We start from the raw sequence: 12,421 nt of genomic DNA on the forward strand, positions 1-12,421 counted from the left end.
TCCCATTGCATGGAATAGAATCTTTTGCAAATCTAGAGGAGAATGAATGTAAATGTAAAAGCATCCCCTCTTTTCTACAGGATACCACTATTCTTGGCCTGAATGTTTGAGTTCTGGGGAGGCTGTGGAAGCAACTTCTCTGTAAGAGGGGCAACCCAACTTCTAATTTACTTCTCCGCAGTTCAGGACCTACAGGAGTTCCTTTTTTGGCGGGAGTAAGAGTGGGAATGACAATGGGAAGAGAGAGGTTGGGAGATGAGATTCGAGGAGAGACTAGCTTTTTCCCCAGTATCACAGGTCATATCCCCCTCTATCCCTGCCTTTCAGGAATATCTGCTGGCCTTAGGTTTTGCCCTTTTTCGAAGGCGCAGAGGATCTTAGGTCTGGTGCCAGATGCAGGATGAACTGTCCAATCTTCCACGGAAGGTTCTCCCTAATGCGCATGCGTAAACCCATGTTTTCCTTCCCTCCCTTTCTCTTCTCTCTGCTCCCTCCTACTCCACCTCCCTTTCCTCCCCACGCTTGCTTGCTCTGTCTCTCTCTCTCTCTCTGTCTCTGTCTCTCCTCTCTCTCTCGGGATAGAACCGTGTAAGTAGCGCGTGGGAGGGGGGAGTGTCGCCCCCAGGTCATGTGACGCGAGTGCAGACGATTGGAGTCGCGGGACGGGCTCTCGGGCTGTCAGAGTGCAGCAATAACCTCTCCTTCACTGCCGTTGGATTCTTCACGTCCTCTGCGCTGCCGACAGCGGCTTCTCCTTCAGCCCGGCTCGCCCAGCTCACCACAGCCGCCGCATCTCCATCAGCATCCCCATCACTGCTGCAATTCCGGAGGAGGAAAAGCAGGAGCAAGGACTAGAAGGAGAAAGGAGCCAGGCGGCATCTGTCAATCACCTCTGGTCCAGAGTCTGGGTAGCAGCCCGCCTCTACCCTCCCTACCTCTGCTGAGGGCTCCGCTGCCACCACTGCTGCTGCGGCTGCTGCCTCTGACCCGCTGCAGCCACCATGGGGCTCCTGGACTCGGAACCCGCGCGCATGTTGGATGCTGTGTCCACTGCGGTCAATGATACCATAGAATTCTACCGATGGACCTGGTCCATAGTGGGTAAGCGCGCTGCCCCTTCCCGGCGCTCCGCGGCCGACGGCCCTCTCCCGCAGGCTTATCCACCCCCCCATCCCCATCCCCCACAAACCTGCAGCTGAAAGAGAGCCGAAAGAGGAGGGAGGAGGCTGTGTGTCTCTCCCTTTCTTGGTCTCGAATTGCTGCTCCACCTAATGCATTGAGAGAATACCATCAAAATGGCCTCAGAATCTCCTACCTCCACCAGTCACTGAAAAAGTGGCCGAGTTCCTTCTTCCTCTTTCTCCCCTTTCCCGTATCCCCTTCTCTCTTTCCCTTTTCCCATTTTTTCTGTACTTTTCCCTTCTTGTACATTTTTTTTTTTTTTTTTTGGTTGTTCTGGTGCATGCCCAGCTTGGATTTACTGCAGTCACTTAAATGGATAATCTATTCTTTACACTTAGGCTCTAAGAGTACAGTTAGGGACTGTCTTTTCTGTGTCTCACTTTGCTTCTGTCTCTCTAGGAGTCAGTTTCTGTCTCTTGCCATCTATCTCTGTCTCTGTCTCTCTGACAGTGTCTCTGACACACTCCATAATAACCATGTCCCGTATTCTAGGAGCTTCTGACATTGAGCTTCCGTCACCCCCATCTGCTCTTGTAATAGAGTTGAAATATTAGATGAAGGTTTTCTATGCAGTATCCCCTAGAATTGCAGGTACTAAGTGCTTATTGCATTAACTGCCCCACCCTTCACTCCCCAATCTTCTGATCTCATCTGACAGGTCTACTTTGTGCATACACTTAATTTAGTATTTAAATGAAAGAAAAAATCCACAACCTTTCATGACAGTTCACAAGAAAAATTTGGTACCTAGGAAAGACTTTAATTTAGTCTTTTCCCTTCTTTCTTTAGTCACTTGTGTATTCTTAGTGGTCTTTGTCTTCTAGTTAATCTATTCCATTGTAATTTGAAAAGAAAAAGAAAAGACTTTGAACTTTGAGGATTATTATTTTCTGAAGATTTTTTTTTGATGGTAAATATTCTTGAATAGATTGTTGATTTCTATGGCACTGCAGTGCAGAAATGTGCAATGGGAAAGAAGAAATCTTGAAGGGTTATCTTTTTTTTTTTTTTTTTTTTTTTCTGATGCTTCTCCACATAAATCTAAATAGAGAGTAATTGAACATATCATCAAACTTTTCCTAGCTGTTTTGTTGCTTCATCATGGTTGTCAAAATTGTAATTTACATTTCTTTGAAACAAAAAATATATATATAATTTTACATTTGCATCTATAAAGATGTTTCTTTGTTGAATTATATCTTAAATTTTTAAAATCTCAAATTTTAAAAGCTTTCTTAAAATTTGTTTTTTAAAGAAGTTCTTAAAATTCCATACTATTTTTGAGGTACAATATTATTAATATGTTGAGAAAATTACATAAATTTAATTAAATAAGTACTATGTTAGGCAATGGGTGAGGTATAAATTGTACCCTGTCATTTGGTCTTTTGCATGAAGTTATCTGTAAACTATTTGAAGAGGCAGAGAAAATGATTGAAAGACAAGTAATATAATAAAATGAATGTAATATAGGAGATTTGTACAGAAGATTCTTGAGAGGAAAGTATTTCGGTGGAACTGGATAAGTAAAAGGGTACTTTGATATTTATATTAAGAAGACTATTTTTAGAAGAAAACTATTCTTTTTCATATAGGTCTTAATGTTCAATTACAAGTTTAAAACATTTTGCTATTGTGAAAACTTATTCTTTTATTAGTTGTGTTTAGTTCTGTTTATTCCGCTAAGGACAATTTTAAATGAATTCATCTTTCACTATTTTAAGGATTAGATATTTTTAATAACTTTTTGTTTTTCTAGATACATTCACAGACAGTTTTCAACATTCATCTTTGCAAAACCTTTTATTCCAAAATCTTTTATTCCAAAAATTTTTCTCTCCCTTCTTCCTTTATTCCCTTCCATAGACAGCAAGTAAAGATATATATATATATATATATATATATATATATATATATATATATATATATAAATCCTTACTTACATATATATATATGTTTAAAAATTAGTAATGTTTTAATGAAATAGTTTAGTTTTCTTTTAGTTGTATTTTAATGTAGTACTTTACTGCACTGACCTCAAATTATACTTGGACAAAATGGGAAAATATTTAAAATCTACATTGTTGCCTTAATACTGCCATTTTATAAATTGCACCAGGTTTTCTCATATAGTTGTGCAATATTGTTCATGACATTCTTTAGCAAGTAATGCAATAATTTATGCTACGCATATTTGGGAGATATGAATTAGTCAGGTATACAGGTCACTCCTCAGGTCCTAATATCTACAATGGCCACACCTGTATATCTGACTTTATCTTTCCCTTTTCAGTCACAGGAGGAGTCACCTGGGGAGATAGTGAATTTCTACTAACTAAAGTTCTTTAAGAGAAGGCTAGGTGATCATGATTTGGGGGTAATATAAATGGCAATCTTGGCCAAGTTAAACTAGTAGATCTTTGTGGTGTTTTCTAATTCTGGATTCTTATCTAGATAGTTTTGGCTGAGTTTAGAAAAAAAGATAGGAAAAAATCTAGTCTGGGATTTTTAGTCTAGGGTCTGTTAATTTGTGGGTTTTCTTTCTTTTTTTTTTTTTTTTTTAGAAAAAGTATTGCGATAACTGTATTTCAACATAATTGGTTTTCTTTGTAATTCAGTGTATTTTATTTTAATGAATTTAAAAACATTTTTTTAATATGAGATCTAAAGGAGTCCATGACACAAAAAAAGATTAAGACTTCTGGTCTGCTTCTCTGCTTTGTTTGGTTTGTACATGGACTACATGTTTTCAGTGCAAATAACTTTCTTTGAAGGCAACCTTCTCTACAATAAATGTTATGCATATGGCTGTTGTTTTATGGAATCCTTGCCTATACCTTAAAAGTGGGAGTACTCTGTTGGGATAAATGGTGAAATTGTCATTTTCTTATCAAATGGGAGTTGAGGGTACTCTCTGGTGCTTAGGCTATCAGTTTACAAAACCTGAGAAACGCTTACTTTCTGGAATCAATTACTTACCAGTAATCAAGATGGGGTTTCTAAACTGAAGTAGATACTTAGGGGTATATTTTCTTAATAGTGGTTTCTTTTCTACCTCCTATTACTGAAAAAGATAATTTCCATGTCCAGCCAGAAAAATATCTCGAATACATGATTACATATCCTTTTTTATTTCCTATTTCTAATCCTTTATCTCTTTTCTCTCTGCCCTCCTCATCACCATTTATGTTCCACTTTCCTGTCAGTCCCATTCACATTGCTCTTGTTTTGAGAAGATCAGCTCTGGACATAACTGCATTGAGTTCTAGAGAGAGCCAAAAGGTGGAAAGCCAAATGTTTGATTGGGGAGGGAGAAGGGAAGCCTGAAAAAGTATATAAATTAGCAATTTGGAAATAATAAAAATGGTTGGAATAAAAGGCCTTAATAATAAAGATATTAGAAGAAATGTTTGAGAAAAAGAATTTTAAAATACTTTTTAAAAAACTAGGTATCCAAGAGAGTCTCCATGGCATTGAAATACTTTAAATTTAGTGCTCTTTGGCTAATTTGTATATATTTTTAATCTCCCTTTATTCTCCCTTAAAATACTTTTCCTACTGGGATTTCCAAATCTTTCTCAAATTTCTGCTTGCACTTAACCTTAAGTTCCATTCTCTTTCTTTCCACAGTAGCAAGAGTAGAAGATTTCTTCCTAGCTAAAAAATTCTGTTCTAAAGAAAATATACATTCTTAGCATAAATAACCTTTTATGTATATTAGATCATATCCAAAATACTTCTTGAAAGCAAGTCTCAGTGTTTAAAGAAACATTAAAATATAGTCTATTCAATTGATCTTTCAAATCTTTTGGCTTTTTTCTGTTCAATTATTTCCTTAGAAATATACCTTTTGAAAATTATCTTTCCAAAAAACTTTTGAAATTCATATGTATTTAAATTTTAAGTTGTTAATTAATATTATGATATGCTACTTTTTAAAAAAAGCTTATAAATTGTAATTATAAATTAGAGTAGTGTTCTCTAGTGGTAAGAGTAATGATTTTGTAGTCAGATAACCTCATTGATGCGTGCTTCTGGTTCTTAACCAAGTCACTAACTCTGTGACCCTGGAAAAATAATTTTACCATAATCATCAATTAAATTGGGATAATCATCTTTTCATCAATTAAATTGAGATAATCATCTTTTTACTAGTTTGCTTGTAAGGAAATTGTAAAGAAAGCTTTTTGTAAACCTAAAATTACTATGTAAATGTGAGTTATTATTATTACTATCATCACCAGACTACTTTGTCCTAACAGATATTCTGTATATACAAATAACTATCCCATTCTATGGAATGGACAAATCTTTAATAGAAAAAAAGGACTACCCAAATTACCACATCCTGTTCTCTGAGTTATAGCTATTGCTACATTCAGAGTCGAAGGCTGTGTCTTACATACCTATGGTATCATGCAACACTTCAGATACAAAAGTGAGAAATTTTTGAGGTTGGCCTTTAAGGTAGTTAGGATTTAAAAAAAAAATAAATGCATTATAATAAACTTAACATTAATATAAACCTCTATAATTATGGATGTTCCCCAAGGTTTTATCCAAGGCCCTCTTCTGCCAAGCACTTTCTCTCGGAAATTTCAATAGGTCATGGATTAAATAAACTATCAAATGTGTGGAGATAATTCACAAACTTCTCAAAGTCAACATGGCCATAATTGAACTTATTACCTCTTTGTCCTTCTTTTTAACCTTCCCTTCTTACAAAATTTCCCATTGGTGTAACTCTTAATTCCTCACTCTCTTTCATCCCACAAATTATCATCCATTCTGTTGTCAGATCTTGTCATTTTCCTCCTACAATATCTCTTACTTGTGACCCCTCCTCACACAGCTGCCATCTTAGTTCATTTCTCATCTCCTCTGACCTAAATTATTGCATTGTCCTCCTAATTGGTCTTCCTTTCCCCAAGTCTTTCAGCATTGTAGTCTATCTTGAACTCTGATGTCAAAGTAATTTTCCTTAATTGTTGATTTGATCATGTGACTTTTCTTGTCAGTCTACTCATTGGAGTCTACTCATTGCCTTCTTGTTGCCTCTAGAATCAAGTACAAATTTCTCCATGAGCTTTCAAAGCCCAAATCTTGCCTCAAACTATCTTTCCAGCTTCATTAGATATTATTCCTCCTCCTGTACTTTGCATTTCAGCAAAACTGACCTTCTATATGTTGCTCACACATGACATTCCATCTTCTATCTCTGTCCATATGTATGGAATATATTCTCTCCTTATCTCTCTCTCACTCCAGTCCCCATTTTGAAGACACACCTTAAGAACCACTTGCAACACAAATCCTTTCTTAACCTATCCAAATACTAGTGCTGTCTTTCCCAAACCACCTTGTGTGTTTATTGTCTCTTCCATTAGAATATAAGTTCCTTCTGATTAGATAATATTTGATTTTTTGAGCTTATATCCTCATCACTTACCATAGCATCTGGCATCTACCAAGTGCTTAATAATTTCTTGTTTGAATGATTGGATTAGTAACTATGTTAATTTCAATGCATAAAACATCATAGCACATTAATAGTTCCAATCTTAAGTTCCTCTCACCATTTATTCATAAACACTTTTCATGTGATTATGTGTGCTACATTCTTCTGGATCCTCTTTTTTCCCTCTTTGCATTGTTTCATAACAGTCTTTCTAGAATACTTTGTGATCTTTGCCATTGTGCATGTTTCCTTATTATATCACATCATTTTATTATATTAATAGAAAATAATTTATTTAACCATCACTCTATAATTTGAAATTTAAGGTGTGTCTAGTTGCTTTTTGCTGTTATATTTATTCTTGAGTTAGTTCTTTTATGTTGTTGTTTCTGATAGCACAACAATATACAAGATATATTTATTTTTTGCTGTTAAATTGGTAGCTGATTGTTCCTGACTCCATTTGGGTTTTCTTAACAAAAATCCTGGTGTAGTTTACTATTTCTTTCCCCATCTAATTTTACAGAAAGGAAACTGAGGCAAATAGGGTTAGGTGACTTGCCCAGGATCATATAGCTAGTAAATATCTGAGGTAAGATTTGAACTGGCTTGGCCTGATTTGCCTATTTTATATGAATGTACAAAATGCCTATTATGCCAGACAATGTGTTAGGTGCTTGTGATACAAAGACAAAAATGAAACAATTTGGACCCCAAGTAGCCTACATTATACTGAAGTTAGACAAACATATTTAGAAAATTATTTCCCTGAGATGGAAGGATTAACTATCAGGTGAGTGAAGGAACATGAAAAAATCAAAACATATTTTTGAGTTGGTACTTCATAGTGTTAAACATTAAAAGAAATTAGAGGTTTTATGAGCCAGAAATGAAAAAGGAATGCATTCAGGCATGAGTCCTGAAGACAGAATATCATGTATAGATGAATAGCAACTTGGTCAGTTTGGCTGAAACACAGCATGGGCGAAGGACAGTAATGTGCAGTCTGCTGGGAAAAGTAGATTCATAGACAGATTTTCAAGGCCTTTCAAGAGTAAAGAATGGACATGCATGTATATTCTCAGCAACAGAATTATTGGATAAAAGAGTATCATTACTTTGTAACTTTTACTGTGGACTTCCAGATTGCCATCCAGAAAGATTTAATCAAGATTCAGTTTCATCAGCAATGAATGAATGAATGCAATTTTGCCATCATTGAATTTCATTGTTTTTAACTATTTTGGACAATTTGATGGATTTATATTAGTAGCTGAAAGATGTTTTAATTTTGTTTTTTAATTTGAGCTTTGATTTGAGTCCCAAATGATTAATAACAATTTGTATTTTCTCTTTTGAAATTTTTTTTGTTTCTGTACTTTGGCTGTTTATACATTGTGCTCTAGAAAAAGATGATATATAATTTTCTGTATAATAGTTCCGATTTTAGTACATTTACTAGTGATGAGAATTTAAGATAAGTGAAAGTTTCCTTGTAGCTATCTGTTGAGCTAAATTGATTGCTATATGTATATCTATTTAAGATATTCCACATGCAAGACAGATTGCTAAATAATAAAGGTTCAAAAGTTAATCTGACTCTGCTCTTCATGAGATTATACAGGTTGTGTGTGTGTGTGTGTGTGTGTGTGTGTGTGTGTGTGTGTGTGTGTGTATTTGGGAGAAATATATTGAAACTAGCTATGATCAAAGGAGGAGTATGAAAAGTATAATAATAGGGGGAACTAGTGTGGAAAACCACACTATTATACTTTTCATGCTCCCCCTTTGATCATATATTTGGAGAGGGAAAATTCTTTTTTTCTAGGAGACAAGAAGAGTGTTATCAAAAACTTTACAGAAGAGGGGAATTAGGATTGGGCCTTTGAAGGACTGTAAAGACTTCAGTAGAGAACAGAAAACAGAAAATTCATTTAAAGTATGATAGATGCTATAAACAAAAGCATAAGACCAAAGGTCCAAAAAAAAATTGGAGTAGTGAAGAAGTTGGAATACAGATTACCTTAAAGAAAGTAATATAAAATAAAGCTAGATTCATTAGATACCAGGAATTTATAAATTATTTGGTAGGCAGTAGGGAAAAACTGAAAGTTTTTGAGTGATAAAATCAGGTTGCAATTCATTGTGAAAATTATTCAGGCAGCCGTCTGAAGAATGAATCAAAAGTATAATGACTTAGAGTAGAATTTCTAGGCTAGAAAATAAAGGCTATTTACTGAAATTACTATAATAGTTGTAAGAAAACATATGAAGTGCAAACTAGGGTAATTTCAATGCAAGTGGAAGAGACAGCATGAATGGAAAGAAAGAAATTCCAGAACTTGGCAAGAGATTGGATGTTATAAATTGGGTCCAGGAGAAGAAGCAGTGACTGGGACTGAAAGAGAGAAAGAATTGAGGTGCTTAGATAAATTTAGAAGTTTATCCATCCCCTCAGTGGAAATAGGGAACTTGAAGGGACAGATTTTGAAATGATGAGCTTAATTTTGTATAAATTGAACTTGAAAGGGCAAAATATCTAGTAGGCAGTTGGAAATATGAGATCGGAAAGCTCTCGGGAGAGATTTGAGACTACTTTCCAGAGTGATAAGTAAAGCTATGGTAACGAATAAGATCTCCAAAGAATAGTAGGCTGAAAGTGATTATCTATGCGATCATAGATTTCATTTAGAAAAGGGCCTCAAACATTGTTTAGTCAAACTTTCACTTTACAGATGAAAACATTGAAACCTAGGGAAGCTTACTAACTTATTTATATTCCCATAGGAGCTAAGAATCAGTAGTGAAGATGATTTTAGAAGAATGTTGATTTAGTCTTTTCAATAAAGTTAGAGGTGAGGCTATCAATATTATGTGTAAAATGTTTTTTTATGGAATAGCTTGGGAAACAAATAACAGTTTTTAACATATCTCTTGGAGAATTCCAAACAATCTCAAAAGGAAAGTTTTAGTCATAATTTCTTCTCAAACTAATAACTGCCTATAGTTTTTTTAGATCAGGTCAATAATTACACATGCACACAAACACACACATACACAATACACACTACATACATACACACACATACATACATATAGCTAGATGGTGACATACAAAGATATCTAGGCAAACGCATTGATTTTTTTGGAGTTTTCTCCACTTAAATATTTTATTAAGGTTCTTGCCATTTTTGTGATTTACAGTTCATCTCCTCTCATTACCTCTCTACTTGATAGCAAGAACTTAGACCATAGGAACTGGGGCTTTTAACATGAATGAATGAATAAATGATAATAAAATTTCTTAGGCATTCAGGTACTGTGCTAAGCGCCAAAAATCCAAATAAAAGCAAGCAAGACAGTCCCTGCTTTCAAGGAATTGATTGTCTATGAAGGAAGATAACGTATAAAAAGCAGCTTGAAGGAAGAAAAGGTAAATACATGTTTTCATGTTCCTGAAATGACCAGAATAATAGAATCCTTGTTCCAGACCAGACAAAGTAAAGGCTCACTTCTCAGAGTCCAGAAACACAAGACTATCCTAGTGGTTCCTGTGGAAAGAGATTAAGGAGAACAGTTAGAGTACAGTTGGCATGATTTTGACATAATACCCTATTTATCATATTCCGCTAAGCAAATTATTAAATATTATTACATTTAGATGCTATGTTAGTGGGTTGGCAGAATTAATGCTAAATGTAATATCCGCATGTTGTGTGTAAGGAGAGAGTCTGGCATGCTATGTCCTAATAAAATTTTAGAATATACAAATTACTAAATCTACTAAATTAAACATAGATTTTGAACTTGTGTAATCATATCCTTTGAAATTTATTTCTTGACCCTTTTCTGAGACAGAATAAAAATGGAAAATGTTATCAAGTGGCAGTGGACTTTAACTATCAAAATAAATAGCAGCTTGTTATTTATTGATTTGATAGCACTGATCAAGACACAATATTTAAGAAGTGAAAAAGATATATATATATATATATATATATATATATATATATATATATATATATATATATGCCTACTTTCTCAAATAACTTTTTGTTCATTGTTGTCCCATCACATTTTCATATAAAAATTTATGAAAGGGTAATCTTAACTTTTTATATTGTTTCTCTTTAAGTGTTGAAGTAAAGGAATTTTGAACTTGGAACTAGGAGGACTTCAGTGGATTATTATGAGCAAAATGTTTATAACCTTTAAAGGCATGCAATAACTGAATTTGCTTCACCTAAATATGGTGGCAAACCACAATATTTTGGCATTTGGATTTTCAAGCATTTTTCTTTTTAAAAAAATATGTGTATGGCAGAGATTTTGGGTACATTTAAAGCTTTTCATCATCTGTCATTTGATATACTTTCCCAGTCTGAACTTCTTTTACTCTTCTCAATCCAATGGGGCAACCAATATGTAGTGTCTGGGAAATATGTGATTCATATGATTCTAGGCTGTAGCTTGATTAAGATTTTTAGCAATTAAAAAATTGCTCAATTACAGTTGATTGTCTCAATGGCCACTTAATTTATATGTTATTAGCTTACAAAAGTTCCAAACTCTGTATTGTAAATTACTCTGTAATTTATTGTTATCATACTTCATGGTTGTGTAGGCTTGGATCTATCAACAATTATAATTGTTAAAAATTCATGCAACCAAAACAAATGGGCAACACTTAGCAGTGCTCTATTTGAACTCTTCACTTTAACTAAATGTTCATTGATATTTCTTTTTTTTTTTTTTTTTTGTTTTGTTTTTAATGCTGTTTTGTCTATCCAGGATTGCCTTTCTCTTCTCTCTCTGCCAGTTCAACTATTATACATCCTTTCATTCTCAAAAGAAATTCTATTTCTTTAATGAAACCTTTTCTAACCATGCCAGTTTGAAATTATCTTTATTTCCTCTGAATTTTTATTATCTATTAGTCCTTTCTGATATCTCAGATATATGATGCTACCATTGGACCCTTATTTCATAAAAAACAACAACAATAACAAAAACCCCAAACCAAATACCCAAAGCTACCATTGGATGAACGTGTGTGTGTGTGTGTGTGTGTGTGAGAAAAGAAACAATGTGTACTATAAACTTAAACAAGAAGTTGAATATGCAGTCACTGTTACAGAAATCAATCTTTGTATCTATGGAACCTTTTTCAGCATGCAGTAAATTTCCATTTTCATAGATACATTTAAATATTTTACCAAATATTTTTCAGAACTGTTTAACAAATAACAAAATTATCTAGGAGAGGGAGTATGGGACAGTGGAAAGAATTCTGGGTTTGGAGGTAGAACACTAGGGTTTGAACTCTGGATCTGATGTTTACATGTTATTTCTTTACAGTCACTTAATATATCATGGCCTTAGATTTTTTTTTTTTATATGCAAAGTGTTCAGTAGAGGATTCCATATGGCAACCTATAAAGTTCTTTAAAGCTCTAAGTCTTTTGTTTCATTTTGTTTTACATTTTCTGTCTGTCCTGAAGGTACTAATCAGTAGCAAAATGATTTAAAGCAGATAAATGAAAAGAGAATTGTATAAGCACTGCCTACTTCATTTTTTCGACAAACATTTGTATGCCTACTGAATATAGTGCTATATGCAGTATTATTTCAAGGTACTCTTGTGCTGTATGTACCCCCTGGATGTTTTCTGAATAATCTAACAATATGAGAAAAATAATAATGTAATATAAATAATATAGATTACAAATTATGTAAATTTAGTTCCTAAAATATAGCTGCTAAACATATCTGTGAAAGTGA

The 12,421-nt window shown here is 34.1% G+C and overlaps 1 protein-coding gene across 1 annotated transcript in view; it reads left to right on the forward strand.

The window, feature by feature from the left end:
• Positions 1-480: 480 nt before the first annotated feature.
• Positions 481-12,421, forward strand: part of ELOVL4 (ELOVL fatty acid elongase 4) — a 50,945-nt gene continuing 39,004 nt past the window's right edge. Inside the window, exon 1 of the mRNA XM_074310446.1 lies at positions 481-1,101. Coding sequence (XP_074166547.1) covers positions 1,002-1,101 — 100 coding nt within the window. The 5' untranslated portion in view covers positions 481-1,001. The remainder of the gene's footprint in view (positions 1,102-12,421) is intronic.

Source organism: Sminthopsis crassicaudata, chromosome 4 (genome assembly GCF_048593235.1).
Source record: "Sminthopsis crassicaudata isolate SCR6 chromosome 4, ASM4859323v1, whole genome shotgun sequence".
Classification (NCBI taxonomy): Eukaryota; Metazoa; Chordata; class Mammalia; order Dasyuromorphia; family Dasyuridae; genus Sminthopsis; species Sminthopsis crassicaudata.